The sequence below is a fragment of the Anas platyrhynchos genome, chromosome 11 (assembly GCF_047663525.1).
Source record: "Anas platyrhynchos isolate ZD024472 breed Pekin duck chromosome 11, IASCAAS_PekinDuck_T2T, whole genome shotgun sequence".
In the NCBI taxonomy this organism is placed as follows: domain Eukaryota; kingdom Metazoa; phylum Chordata; class Aves; order Anseriformes; family Anatidae; genus Anas; species Anas platyrhynchos.
The window spans coordinates 11,542,667-11,557,132 of record NC_092597.1 but is presented as its reverse complement, the minus strand read 5'-3'; the positions used below and the strand labels follow the sequence as shown (position 1 = coordinate 11,557,132).

Genomic DNA, 14,466 nt, shown 5'->3' with positions numbered 1-14,466 from the left:
TTACTGATAAATTAAATAATTTTGTGGTATCTACTCATTGTTTAATAAAGACCTGAGAAATCAGACTGGAACAGAAACATTAACTTCAGGAGAGAAGCTGTCTAGTTCCAAGTGCTGTTCCTGCCTCTGATCTCTGTTGTTCTCCCTCACATACATGCTTCTCAGCAATGATGAGTATTAGTTCAACAGTAATTGCAGAAGACCTGTGTTACTCTCCCCTGGTAGAAGGGTCATTTAATTAGTGTCTTCTTTGACAACTTCTTTTTGTTCTCTGTGTCGTTTGATTTATTCATCCCTGATGTCTCTTTTTTGTTTCTTACGGTCAGGAAAGCATCCATTCCCAGAACAAGTTCATCAGAGTGCGGTGCCAACCTGGTTGATACTACAAGCAGCAATGGCTGCAACAGTGAGTACACTTAAAATGAAATGATTGGACTCTGTGACAAAAGCTGGGGAGGAAGCTTTCATTAGTGAAACTCATGTTTTTTTGTTTTTCAGAAATAATAACAGAGTAAAGCATTAGCATGGAAGAATGGTGAGAAAACGACGTGCAGAGCAACCATAAAAGTTGTAGTGGTTGAAATGGTAAGGGGGTTAAGTAAAGAAAGTAGGCTGTAAGAGCAGTCCTACTTCTGTGTTAGAGAAAACTGCAAAAATACATAAACAGTTGCATTCAGTAGAGTTTTATGTTTTTTAAAGGTGTATAAAATTATACAGAAATCAGTATAACCTATGTTTGAAATTTGTGAGATACTGTTTTCAACGATGAACAGATAAAAGTATGACATAATTTTGTTTCTTACTGCATGAGAAGTATGAAATCTTTCTTCACTACATAGAGAATGTGAGACTATCAGGATTTTTTAGCACGAGGTAACACCATGAACTTTTGATACAATCATCCCAAAGGAGTTGAAAACTCTCTTCATTCAGTAGCTTCAAAATTTATATTTGTGAAATATGTCAAGGATTTGGCTTGTTTCAGAATACTCTTACCAGATGTAGGAAAAAAGAAGTACCTTTCTTCAGCTTTTTTTTTTATTATTATTAATAGTAAGATAAGAGGGTGAGATACCACTATTGTATTGGTCAGCTTTCTGGCACAAGATTTTAATTCAAATTAAAAGAAAATACTAAAAGAAGAGATTGGTAATGGTTAAAGTAGCCTACTGGGTAGAGTATTTACCCTTTGCTTGGTATATGTCCCTAATACTAAGCAAGGTACCTTCCTTGCTGGTTTTATTTTTGTCTTGCCGCCTTCTAAAATTCTCACTACTGATCTAAATCTTACTTTAGGTTTACAGTTGATATTTCAGACAGTAGAAGTCAGGAATTGTATTCATCAGGTCCATTCCTGAAACAATACATTATCTAGCCAGGTGTGTTGGCTGGACAAGCACTGCCCTCTCTAAGGATCCCTTTGTTTTACTCACATAACCATTTGCTGATCACACCGATATATATATCGCTATCTGGTTCCTTACAGGATTCCCTTACTCTGGCAAAGAGAGGTCAAATGACATGGCATGGTCTTTCTCTCTTTCTGCCTTGATGACACAAAGAGACCGGATGGGTGGTCAGCGGCACAGAAATTGTGAATTGAACAATTTTATTTTCAACTCATTTCTATCACTGGAGGTTGCAACTAGGAAAAAATGCACCTATTTCCATAATGGCACATTACCTAGCAGTTCACTGTATGGCATTTATAATACTGTTTTGAAGAGAAAGTTTATTGAGAAAATTTCAGGATTTCAAATGGGAGAAAATGCTGAATGCATATTTCTCATCTCTGAAATAAAAAAAATGGAGGTGTATAAAAATGGAAGTGCAAAGAAAAATTTGAATAAGCTTCAATTCCTAGGGTGTCTACTGCATGCTCTTTTGTCAGAAAAAATACTATGTATTTTATATCAATGTAGACGAAAGTACAGCAAGACAGAGAAGAAAAGGCATAATGCTACAGTGTGTAAGGTAAGAAGTCAAGGAAAAAAACGTAACATAGAAACTATTAGAAAACAACACAGAAAAATACATTACTTTCTGAGGATTCATTTCAGAGAAGTTGGAGCCCAAGTTAAAGCTTGGCATCTAAAGGGAAAATCTGAAAGCATCAAATCAAGTAGAGGCCCTGATCCAGACAAGTTCCTTATTAAGTTATATAAAGCACTGAAAGATAAGTTTCTCCCCAAATTAACTGAACTTAGATGTTATTTCTTGGACTTCAAACCCTTAGCAGATACTCATGAGGAAGCTGATAATGTTGTTTTAAAGGCTAAGAAAGATGAAAGTGTTTTTTCATCACATATGGACATACCAGTGTTAAATGCAGAGCTTAGATGTGCAGCAATAATGACAGCTACATTAGAATCCGTGTTCCCTAAAATACTTCGCATAGCCTCAGTGGAAATTAGTCACAGAAGATGGCTGTTAAATAATTTCCATGTGTTATTGATCACGAGACATTCAGACTTAGTAAACTTCAGCATGCTATTTTCATTGAAAGAAGAAAAGGCTTATGGTCGTCTTAAATGGAAATTCAGGAAGGAAATATTAATAGAAGATGTGAAAAATAAATGGACTCAAGTTGTACACTATAACCTCCTACAACCCTCTCAGCTTTCCAGACAAACACGGAATAGTTACTCAGTATTACCAATCATGTTTGCATTATCCAGGAAACAATTTGTACAAGTGAGAATGAATAAAACAAAACCATGTTTAAATGCAAACAGGTCAATTTTTGAAACAATGTTATCTTTGAATGAAATCCTATTAGCGATTCAGGTTCCTTCTAATCCACTGCAAAAGAGAACATTCCAGTTTCTAAAATTATTTATTTCAATTCGCAAGCTCAGGGAATTTGTCTTTCAGGTCAAAAGGAGATTTGGCTGCAAATTCATTTTAAGCTGGCCAAATGCCACAGGAAGTGCAGGGTAGCCAACATTACATCCAATTTAATAAAATTGTGCAATGCTTGCTTACAAAATTAAGCAAGTAGTCCTGTGAGCAAGAAAGCTACAGAAACATTGGTTCCAATGGATCTGATCTTGGGGCTGGAGTCAGTGGAGTGTAAAGGGTGTTACGTGCATACACAGGGATGAGTCACGATCTCTTCTCTGCTTGACTCCAGTTTTCATGAAACATAAAATCTATCTTTGAAATTATCTCTACACCAGTTTAAAAGTTACAGGGGGAAGAGAAGGGGAAAAGACTGGTTTCCTAGGAGCCTACACTAATACAATTACACACCAATTGATTTGTTACAGCAAAAATTCTCTTATACTTGAGGATCATGTTTTCCTTCCTTTCCTTCCTCATAGTAAAGGGCTCTTTTTAATGTGTTAGTGAATCCTTCTGATCATTTGCAGAACAAAATGCCAACCACTAACAGGAAACCTCTTTATAGACCTAAGAGGCTGCTTATATGTTGTTCAGTCTCTCTCTCCCGTATTTTTTCAAATACCTGTTCAAGGAAAATGAAGATTTTTCTGTCTTCGGATTTATATTGTTAAATATTATGTGGAATAACCAACGGGCAATCCATTTGGTAGCACTAACCACTCTAATGGTACTTTCAATATTATGCCACCCCTTCACAATTTACTGCACCAAAAGAATTATTTTTCTCCTGGCCCTGCATTTTGAAAGAACAGTAGAGAGGCTCTGACAGTATGATTCAGTTATTTCAAAATGGAAAGCAGGGAAGAAATGGGGGAGAGCACTTATCACAACAGACATCCCATCTGCACCACCGCTTTCTGTTTTAAGTGTTGTGACTGTAGGAACTACCAACTGACCAGAATCCATGCGGAAAGGTAAAGCAGTGATCATGGCTAAAAAGCTTAAACTTCCTGACATGTGTTCAGCAAATTCTGTATCAGGAGATACGTACCTATAAGGGGCTGCCCAGGGAGGGAGAGCTTTTGTTCAAGGTGGTTATGGATGGAACATGGGACAACTACCTCTACTACATTAAAAGACAAGCCCATACCCATCAATGATGTTCTACTGGTATTTGGCATCCTTTCAGCTTTAAACTATACCAAGCTGTTTAAAGATAAAAACTGACAGAACTGTGGTTTATTTTGGGTAGGAGTTTTCACTTGTACTATGACCGTATTCAAACCCAGGTTATTACTGAATGTGTATCTGTGCGAGTTGGGGAGTGGAGGGGAACTAGAGCTAAACTGGTTATGATTCTTTGGCAATGTTATTTACATTACCAGGATGCAGATCTTCATTGTATCTCTCTCTCAGATGTAATGTCTTCTGTTGACATCTATGCATGTAAATTAAGAGATGGAACTTTACTGTATTTCTGATTATACTGCATAACCAGAAGAATCTAGACAAATTGTTGTGTTTTTTTTTGTTTTTTTTTTTTTTTTTTATTAACATAAGTGAAAAAGGTTCTTCTTTAAAGAAGTACTGCAGTATTTTCTGCACTTTTGGGGAAAACAAGCAAACAAAAACATGTGTTCGCCTAAAGATGTTAAAAAATAATAATCATTATTGTATGTAATATTACTTGCTTGTGCTTATTCAAAGTCTGTTCTTCTTGTGTTTTTAGTACTTTTAACCTGTTCAACATAACCTATATTCTAGTGTCTGAGAGAAATGTCTTGACAGCAAAGTACCAAACAGAAATGAAGTACTGAAGTACTTACAGGCAGGTTGCAGCTCAGTTGCATATTTGGAAGCGATACGCCAAAAAGCCTTTCACCAGCAATTTTTCCTACAGCTAGCTAAGGGTGCATAAACAGAACCTGAAATAACATCAAGATAGCGCTGTTTTCATCCCCCAAATGAACACTAAATACATGTTTTCATCCCCCAAATGAACACTAAATACAATTTCTAACACTTAAATTCAGCTCTGTGTCAGTTTGTACCACATCTGAACTTTCTCAGTGAACATGACAGGAGACTGGTTTCAAGTTAAGCTCTCAGAAATAAGTAATGGTGTTTGCACTACTACTTTTGTACAGGCAAACAGTGGGCTGTAAAAATGTAGCTGACCATCTACTGGCATTTTTAACAGGGCTCTGTAATTCGAATCTATGTTGTATGTTCTATTCTTTTTTTCTCCATCACAACATTCACTGCTGTTTCAAACTATTCAGTCATTTTCACCGGTTCTGGAGTTCCTGTTTTCAGGGGATTAGTGTTTGCTCTCACTGTTGCCACACTGTCTACTCAACTAAAATGAGCTTAATTTTAAAAAAGCTGTTTCTAACTCATAGAGTTGTGAAAAATTATCTTGAGAAGGTGACATGACTACCACTGATTCAGCAATAAGAATCACTCTGAAACAGCTATTTTAAGAAGTCAGTGCTACCTGCTAATCTCAGTGAGGATCTAGCTGTGAAATGTTAATTATGGCAATTTATATATTTTTTAAAGTGTTTAAACAATTTAGAAGCATAAATCCCATTGATTTAGGAATAAATTTTTTGTTCCTAAATTATCAAAGCTATTTTCCAAATAGCTATTTCTTTGTTAATAAGTCTAAACACACATGTCCAGGTAATATCATTTCCAAATAATCTAAACTTTTTTTTTTGCTCTTTTCCTTTGAAAAGCTTCCATTTTTTCCCACTAATTGTGTGTTACCTGTTTCGAATACCCCACTTTTTATGAACTGCTGGTAGGTGTACAGTAACCAGTGCAAGGGTCCTACAATGTTTGAACTTGTATTTATTTCATCTGAAACTGTGGTACTGGACCCAGGCACACCACCACCAGAAATGAGCTGTTTACCTTGCTGCACACTTTTGAGCCTGTAGATCAGGAGACATGTTCCTAGGCAGAACACCCTTGAGGCTAACCTGGAGCCTCTTGCAAAACAGCAGCCTCTTCTGGAGTCTGTATCTGGCTGAGAAATGGACTTAGGAACAGGAAAAAATTCAAGTAAGAAATTTGAGAATTAGCATCTAACACTCATCTTGAACTGCTTTCATGTGCATGAATTACAATTGCTGTATTAAGGTGGGAATTATTACAAGGATTCACTACAGCCTCATACAGTAAAAAATGTTTTCTGCAGTTTTTAACTGAAACTGCTTTCTGAACATACACTTGTGACAATTTGCCTCCGCTTTAACTGATTTATTCTTGCTTTCTTACAATGGCAAATTATAGAAAAATCCTACAGAGTGGATTTTTGAATTAACAACTGAATTCTAATCCATTATTAATTGAATTACTAATTTGAAAATAAAAATTCCTGTAATAGTTTTACGTTTTGTAAATGCTATTTTGATTGTGCAAATAAGAGATTAGACATCATACATTTGCCTATTACTTTTTATACTTCTGACACCTACAGTTCACTTAACTAAAAGATGCATTAAAAAGAAACATGTAATGAAACATTGCTCATATTCAAAACATGGGGATAAAGAATGTCTTTTACCTTGTGTCAGCACAATCACCACTCTTCTCTGCACGTCTTGTGACTTAGATTTTCTTTTTTCCTTCAGCAAAACAAAATCCTTAGGATTTATATTCTCTTGCAGCAAACATTACCATCACCACATTAACTAACTGTACAGACAGTTATCATTAGAGAAGTCTTGTGTGTTCATGCACTCTGTGAGAAGCATTGCTATTCACTTTGCTTCAGTTGCTGAACAGTCCTTTGACTAACTTTGTCCACTTTATCACTTTTGAATGACAGAGGTACAAGTTACTGCACTGCAAAGCTTTCTGTCAGCAAAGAACACACACTGCCTTTTCGTGCAATGCACTAGACAGGTGGTACATGCTACCTTAAACAAATATACTCGGGGTTAACTCAGGAGTTGTTATGGTTTTAGACTAAATGATAATGTGGAGGCAAACCAAATCCGGATACCAAAACGCTTTAATCACACATGTTGCAGTGTAATGAATTACACGGCAGAGAGACGATGTAGTCCAGGAGAGACAGCACAGCAATTCCAGCCAGGCAGGGTATGTGTCTGGGATTCCCTGGCCTATTCCCCATTCCCCGGTGTTGGAGGTGATCCAGCAGTCTGTTGCAAGCTCTTGGGATTCCATTGCCAGAGGTTTTTTTGCACTGTGCTTACCTCCAAGATGTGTAAGCACCCTTAGCTACAGGACTGGGCAGAGAATACCTCGCTGATGATTAGCTCCTTCAAACTGCATTCTCAGTTTCTGTTTTGCTGTGCCATTGCTGAAGCTCACAATCTGCTTCTTCAGACACTTCTAGACATGTTTGCACTGCTGTTCCAGACACGTGGTTGATTGTAATTCATTTACTTCTACTACAGCAAGAAGTTGGGTAAAGTTCACAGGCTTATGCTAACAGCCATGCTGCTAACTAGGCCTAATTCATACTGTTACAGGAGACCTGTCTATTACAGAAATGAAACACACATTTTCTTTGCCTACTGTTAAATGTGTAACATTACAAAATCAGAAAGGACCAAACATGACATTCCAGTTATGCTGAAAACATGTATCCCCCTGCCCACCCTCATGCTTCTCTTAAAATTCTGAATTCCCAGCTACTTTCTCTTCCAAATGCAGTAGCTAATCTCCTATCCCTAGAATGCCAGTGGGAGTTTAACATCCCATCCACTTTCTTTGAATTAAAAATAAAAAAATTAGAAAAGATCACCAAATCACCAACAGAGCCATGGGAAAGTACTGTCAGTGCTCAGCACCCAGTGAGACCAATAGTTCAACTCTCAGAACAGATACGCCTCTTCCTTAGCCTGTTAGGCTACTGTCAGTGAAAAGTTTCATCTAGACATTGACAAGAACATGGCGTAGTCTTGGGTGTTACATTTACAGCAAAATATAGTTATAGGACATTTAGTATGATATAGTACAACATACAGCAAACTATATTCTTTTTTTACTACGCTGGACAGGCCAGTAACTTGATAGGGCAACTGGAAATGTGCTGATATGTTGCAAAATAAATCCTATTTTCTTGTCACTCTATTACTAAATGAAAGAAAAACGCAGGAAGGAATTAAAGGAACTTAAAGATACCAGATGAAGTCTTCATATTTTGTGCTTTGGACTTAAAAGTTTGTAATAGCAAGCATCACGCTATAAGAGAATCCAAAAGGAAGGGTAACTAGTGCATTTTGACTGAGAAAACTGATACACACCAAGACTAAAATTGCTGGTACGTACAAACTATCAGATAATATTCTAAACCAAATATTTAAGACAACTTAAATTGAGTTCAAGATAGTGAAATGAGTTGAGCTTTTAACTTGACAGCATATCTCACTAAATCAGAGCTTTTCCTCTAAGAATGGCAGGCCAGATGCTTCTACATAATTTCATTTTTATTTAATGAGCTTTTTTTTTTTTTTTCTTTCTAAAGATATTCTTTCATTTTACCTAGTAAACCCATTCAGTGTTGTAACTAGGACTCAAATCTGGGCAGGTTGTGCATTTCTCAAAATAAAATCCAGGAAATGGTGGATTTTATGCATCAGTACTTCAGTATGCATCAGTAGTTTTTCCAGACTGTTTTGGATACATAAATAGAACACATCAAAGTACAGTTTATTTCTACATGTTGATTACTTGGACTCCAACTGCAATTTGTGCAAACCATTCTCATTTTAGAAAAAAAGGAGTCTTTCTTCAATTGCAGAATTCCATTAAATACCATTTGCCTGCAATTTTGATGCGTACATGGGATTACACACAATGCAAAGCTTTCCCACAGCTATTATAAGAAACTCTATTCCACCTACAGGATTGGATAATACAAGAATGATGTTTATGCTTTGGAAAGTGCTTTGACTGCAGATGCCCACTCTGCCAGACTTTTCTGTTTTCTGTAATGAAAGAAACAGGTCACTGATGCATTAAAAACATATTTACACTTGGTTTGGTTTTGTTGAACCAAGATGAATAAGAGTCATTACGGTAGTATAACCGTGAAGCAGGTCATCCTTTACGTCATTACATTCTCTTAACACGAAATTCCCAGTAACTATTCGATCACATCCTATTTCACCATGTCCAAAAAAGCCAAAGAGGGGAACATTTGGAAAAAACTTCCTAAATGCATCTGCTTCCATATTCCTTTTGGTTTTATAATGCCGATATCCTCTGCCAACACATGCAAACATGAAGCCAACGGTGTTACGCTCAGGGATGTTTGCTGCTTTGAGACGCTGCATGGCGGCTTCTGCTGTCCTCTCATCAGCTACATCCTGGTCTAACAAAACCGTCGCACTCTGGATCTGGGGACCACTGAAAGCCAGTCCAACCACACCACAGGCATCGCTGGGCTGGGCGTTACTACTGAAAGGAAATAGGCCTTAGTTAGAGAACATTTCAGGAAGTCAACTTCACACCTGAATAATCTGCTGCCACAGAAGTAAGACGCAAAACAGACCAACATCCTGGTGATTTTGGAAGCTGCCTTAGTTACAAAACAAAACAAACAAAAAAAAACAGAAAAAAAAAACTTCCAACATTTTTATCCTCTTTTAACAGCAACCTTTCACAAGGAAAGCCTTTCACATCAATACCTGGAATTAATCATAAGCTTGCTTCTCAGCTCTCTAAGTCCAACTGAGCTATAAGTTCAACTTGAGCAAAGACCTGGTGCTTCAGGTCTCCCTGGCTGGCCAAAATGCACCGGTTTTAATGGTTACCTATTGCTTATGAGCAATAATTTAACATGGTCAGCTCTCTTATCTGGAATAATGGTGCAGCTGGTATAACTCAGACCCAAGAAACATGTCTGTAACATGTCTGTAACACTACAGAGTCCAGACCTACACTGGCAGAAGCCCACAGGAGTGTCTGCACCACACTCCCCAGCACAGGCTGCTCTAGGGAGGATGCACTGGCACCAGCAAGTCAGAAGGCACAAGCAGCTCTCCCTATACAGCTGAGCAGCTGGAGCGAAGGAGCCCACATCTGCCCTGCAGGGATTGTGATAGAGGGACAAGGTTTAACTTGGATCATATCAAGCCGGTTCCTGTGAGTGCCACGTCCTTGCAGAGCTGCAGCACATTAAGTGTGCTCCTGGGAACAGTCCTGGCTGCACGTTCAGCTACTGCTCTGTGATGTGAAGTGAGATGAGGCTGACAGAGAACCAGAACAGTGGTCTCTGTCACAATGAGTGACAATTTATCTGCAAGCCAGAGAGTAAGCACAGACTGCAATAAACTCATACAGTGCTTCTGAAGCTGGAACTGTTCACAGTTCTTTCCTAGCTGGGTTTCCAGAACCCTAATTGTAACAGTCAAACAAAGCTTCCAGCTCTTCTTGCTGAATCATGGTGTAGCAGTTGGCCTTTGTTCTCTTAAAAAAAATAATTTACCATTCTGCTACCACTAGGACATTTCCAATAGGACACAGCTAACATGCTACAACTTCTGCGGAGTTTTTCCTATTTTAAATCTAATTCACAATTTACCTTGAGAAAGATACCTACTTCTCAGATGTCAGCGATGTAAAGCTTTCCACCTGTCCCCCAGCTAGGATGATACTTTTTTCATTCAAAGGATTGACTATTTGATGAAGAAATCGAGTAGCTCCAGACTTCCAGGAGTTGTAGCCAAACAGAAGAACCACACGGAGATCTGGATTATTCTTCAGACCTGCAAATAAAAACACAAGCATAATTCCCCTTATTTTTGACTTCCCCTGAAGTTCAGGTATCCCATATACACTCTTCTCTCTCTCCTTAAATAACACCTAATGCTTTTACTAACAGCTTTCCATTGCTGCAACTGAAAAACAAAACACAGGTTGGTCACGTATTCAGGAGCTGGGCTGCATTCTCTACCTACGTAAGAATTTCTGAAAAATCTTGCTGATGAAAAGAAGATTGTATCTGCTCCTCCAGCTTCTTTCACAGAGCATTTGTTTTACCACAGCACAGTTTCTATGTTTTACTTGACATCTTTAATTGTCCTTTTACAGATAGGAATCGAGCATACAAGTTATTCAAGACGAACCACAGTGCAGTAAGTAACTTTACTTGAAAAAATTAATAAATTGCACTCATCAGCCAATTGTTTAACCCAAGACAGAAAATCCCAAGTCTGCAGAACAAGAACACTCACAAAATCCTCATATTACTCTTCATAAATGATCTGTTGTGTCCTGCTAAGAACACAACATAAAGAATGCAAACTGTATTTATTGTAATCTGTTGTCTTTTCTTCTGCCTCTCCTTGCTACAATAAATGACTTAGGATCTAATAGGAAAGTTATCTTGGAGAAGAAAAGCAGCAGCTCCCCCCCACCCACCTCTAAACTGTGGTGGTAAGAACGATTCCCAATGACACAAACTCACTTATTGTTACTTTTAATGAGTTAAGAGAGTTGCTCGAAACAAAACAGCTCCCTCTTAGCAGCCCTAAAGAAATCTGAAAGCAGTACTCAGGATAATTTACCCTCAGTACTCCAGACAAAAAAGGGAACATAGATCGACCAACAGCAGCCCTACAGAGCCCCACAGTGCTCTGTGAACACAATTAGCACAGAAGCTGTTGGTTCTATGTGTAATTCCATGCTGGAGCCTAGAAGAGCCAGACAACACTTCACAAAAGCCCAGATCGAAGGGTGAACAGGGACTTACCTGCTTCAGCAAATTTACTTTCATCAAAGACCCTGTTCTTCAAGTCTTTAGGAAAATGGAAGGTTTGGATTTTTACACCATCAATTTTGGGAAACAGTAGAGCAAACCCAGCTTCACCATCTTCAATTTCTTGAGGTTGATTGCTGCTTGAACCCATAGGGGTAACTACAATGACACAAAAAGACACCTCACGTTCAGTGATTCTTATGTTTTTGTCTACACCATGATGTAGATTAAAAGAGGCAGAGCAGTATACATGACGTAAAACATGACAGCTCATTTCCATACACATGTAAAGATAGTTGGTGTTAATTTTGTTGTTGTTTTGGAAAGACGAAACATGTTAAGAGTCCCCTTTGCTACAGATGATGCTGAAGTCACTTTGCAGGAGGAGACAATTTGGAAAATTTCCCACAGCCACACCAAATTCAAATCAAATGGAAAACAAGTACCATGCAATACAACAGTCTCCCAGCCTTCCAGCCAACTTCTGTGGCTACACAAGGATACTCTGATTTTTAAGAACTACCTACGAAACAGGGAACAGTGTTGTACAAGCGCGTGATACAGTATAAAGCAAACTGACACAAATATCAGAACCCTATTATTGGATTATGCTGCTGACAAGAGTCAATCACCACAGTCAAGGTAGAGCAATACTACAACACCGTGGACCAACTTCGGGACTAGGGGAGGATAAATGGAAGAGATGGCACTGCTCCAGAGATCTGGTTCAAGTGACTGAGAACCTGGATTTGAGCTATGCAATTGGTGTCCTCACTTAGAAATACTAAAAAGATTTTGCCATTTGATCTCAGGGGAACTGAGCATCAACACAAGGAAAAATTAAAATAAAAAAGTGCATCAAGTTAACTAATTCCATCAGGACAAGGACGAGCTGATGCACTGTCTGTATCCACACTGCAGAGATAAGCCACCTGGTCTTATCTTCTTCCTTTCAGGAAGAAACTATGTGATTTGTCTAAGTAATTACAGGCTGAGATTGTTATACTTTATAAATACAGCAAGAGAAAACAGGAAGAAAAGAACCAAGAAAGCAAAAGGATCCTGCTGACAAAAGAAGAGAACAATAATCTACTTACTCTAACCGGAAGTATTCAAACAATCTTTAGTAGGACCAGAATCACAAGTACTTACGGCTAGAGATGACCTCAAAAAGTTGCCCAAGCAACTCCTTACTCCTTCACATTAGAGGCCTGTGCTGCCCTTCCTGACACATGTTAAGCAGGACTGTTCAAGACTAGTGACAGAGAAGGAAAGCAAACATACTAAGCAGACTCCTGCTACACTTTGATATACGACAGCTTGCTACCAACATACAGGGCATAATCTATCCTCTATGCTCATAGGGATGAGCAGAAAAATACACCCTAGTACACCATAGAAAGAGAATTTAAGGTGAGAAATGAGAAAAAAAAATGCTAACAATAAAAACCCAAAGCATTAAAGAAGACTCCTACCTACAATCCCTGGGGTGACCAGTCCAAGAACTTGACATCGTTTTGGCAACAATTTTTCAAGTGCAATTGCTGTTTCTTTACTGTTTCTTTTTCTAGCTGTTAAAAGAGAAAAAAGAATAAGCACAGAGAAGTAGAAGGGAGCTGTTCTGAACAGGACTAGAACAAGCATTGCAATAACCCCACCCTATTTTATCAACACTACAAACACAAAAAACCTGTACTATATGTAAGCGTGCAGCACTAACAGCATGTGGAATTGGAATCAATCTTGTCAGTGGGGTGAGAAAATAAATTGCTGTACTTTCCTCCATGTAACACGCGTCTGTGTAAAATAACAAACAACTGAGGGCTGCGTTTTGCACCGCAAATGGGGTAAGTGGTCATATTTTTTCAAAAGATTACTCTGCTTTGAAATTCAAAGTAAGAGAATCCCTTGGTAGGTGATGTTTCCTTTCTGCGTTGGACCTGGCTGCCAGCTCCCTCGCAGCAGGAATCACGCAGTTACCTTTCTTCTGCTCGTGGCATTCCTCGTGGCCGCTGAACGTCTCCGCATCCGCTATGTAGAGCACGGTCTGGGGCAGCACGTGCACCTTCTGCAGGAGGAGGGAAGGGGCAGGCTGCGCTGTGTCCCGGCTCCCCGCACCTCCTCTTTCCCTGAGCCACCGGCCGGGCTCGGGAGAGGTCGGGGCGGGGGGGGGGGGGTGCTGGCAGGGGCTGTCCCCACCTTCCCCGGAGCCCTGCCAGGACGGGGCGGCAGCCGCGCGGGCTGACTGCGGCTGGGGGGCTGCCTGAGCGCCGGGCCGACGGCTGGGGCGCTGACAGACAGACAGACGGACGGGCTGACTGACTGACGGACTGGCCGTTGAGGCACCACCTCCCCCTCAGCAGCGGCTCCTCCCCTCCCCTCCCCTCCCCTCCCCTCCCGCCCCCGCCGCGCGCGCACCCACCTCGAGCTCCCGTGCGAGCGCGCGCACCAGCGCGTGGCTGTCGGCGGGCCCCGGCTCCAGCGCCGACACCCAGGCCAGGCGCTGCCGCGTGCGCAGGGTCCGTCGGGCGCACTCCCTCCAGAGGCGGCACACGCTGCAAGGCACAGGCACACCGCGCGTACACGGGGCGGCCGCGGCTGCCGCTGCCACCGCCCCTCCCCGGCCCCCTCAGAAACGGCGCCCCCCGCCCGGCCCCGCCCCGCTCCCCCCGCTCCTCACCACGCGGCGCGCAGCAGCGCCTTGGTGGGCAGGAAGCCGAGGACGCGCTCCACCACCTCGGCCAGGTTGCTGAGCACGAAGGCGGCCCGGCCGCTCGCCTCCATGGCAGCGGCGGCGGCGGCGCCGGGACGCTGCGTCACGCGCGCGCGCTTCCGTTTCCGGCGGCGCGAGGCGCGGCCCCGCCCCCCTCCCGGGCCCC

At 40.7% G+C, this 14,466-nt stretch overlaps 2 protein-coding genes across 9 annotated transcripts in view; one reads left to right on the top strand and one right to left on the bottom strand.

Annotated features, from left to right (window-relative positions):
• NRG4 (neuregulin 4) overlaps positions 1–12,050 on the top strand; it is a 53,404-nt gene extending 41,354 nt beyond the window's left edge. For 5 of the 7 annotated variants that reach the window (XM_038185059.2, XM_027466618.3, XM_027466616.3 and 2 more), the window contains 2 exons: positions 327–406; positions 499–4,872. In XM_038185059.2, the coding sequence (XP_038040987.1) occupies positions 327–406; positions 499–515 (97 nt within the window). In that variant the 3' untranslated portion in view covers positions 516–4,872. Of the gene's footprint in view, positions 1–326; positions 407–498; positions 4,873–10,920; positions 10,965–11,946 lie in introns of those variants that run through there. The other 2 variants (XR_005268635.2, XR_003499904.3) reach the window with 2 other exon arrangements.
• On the bottom strand, positions 6,851–14,428 carry FBXO22 (F-box protein 22). Of its 2 annotated transcripts, none has more exons than XM_038185060.2 (7): positions 14,268–14,428; positions 14,010–14,142; positions 13,568–13,655; positions 13,063–13,158; positions 11,582–11,746; positions 10,430–10,595; positions 6,851–9,285 (listed from the first exon to the last, which is right to left on the bottom strand). In XM_038185060.2, the coding sequence occupies exons 1-7, from the start codon at positions 14,369–14,371 to the stop codon at positions 8,856–8,858; spliced, it is 1,182 nt and encodes a 393-aa protein (XP_038040988.1). In that variant the 5' UTR covers positions 14,372–14,428; the 3' UTR covers positions 6,851–8,855. The 2 variants fall into 2 exon arrangements, with proteins under 2 accessions (XP_038040988.1, XP_038040989.1); XM_038185061.2 differs by having other exon boundaries at positions 6,851–9,282.
• Between the last annotated feature and the right edge of the window lie 38 nt (positions 14,429–14,466).

Excerpts from the sequence above, each read along its gene's own strand:
- FBXO22 (XM_038185060.2), bottom strand. The coding sequence starts at position 14,371 with ATGGAGGCGAGCGGCCGGGCCGCCTTCGTGCTCAGCAACCTGGCCGAG. Across the intron at positions 13,159-13,567 it reads ATGCCACGAGCAGAAGAAAG|CTAGAAAAAGAAACAGTAAA; the intron begins GTAACTGCGTGA and ends CTCTTTTAACAG. Across the intron at positions 11,747-13,062 it reads GGTCACCCCAGGGATTGTAG|TTACCCCTATGGGTTCAAGC; the intron begins GTAGGAGTCTTC and ends GTGTCATTGTAG.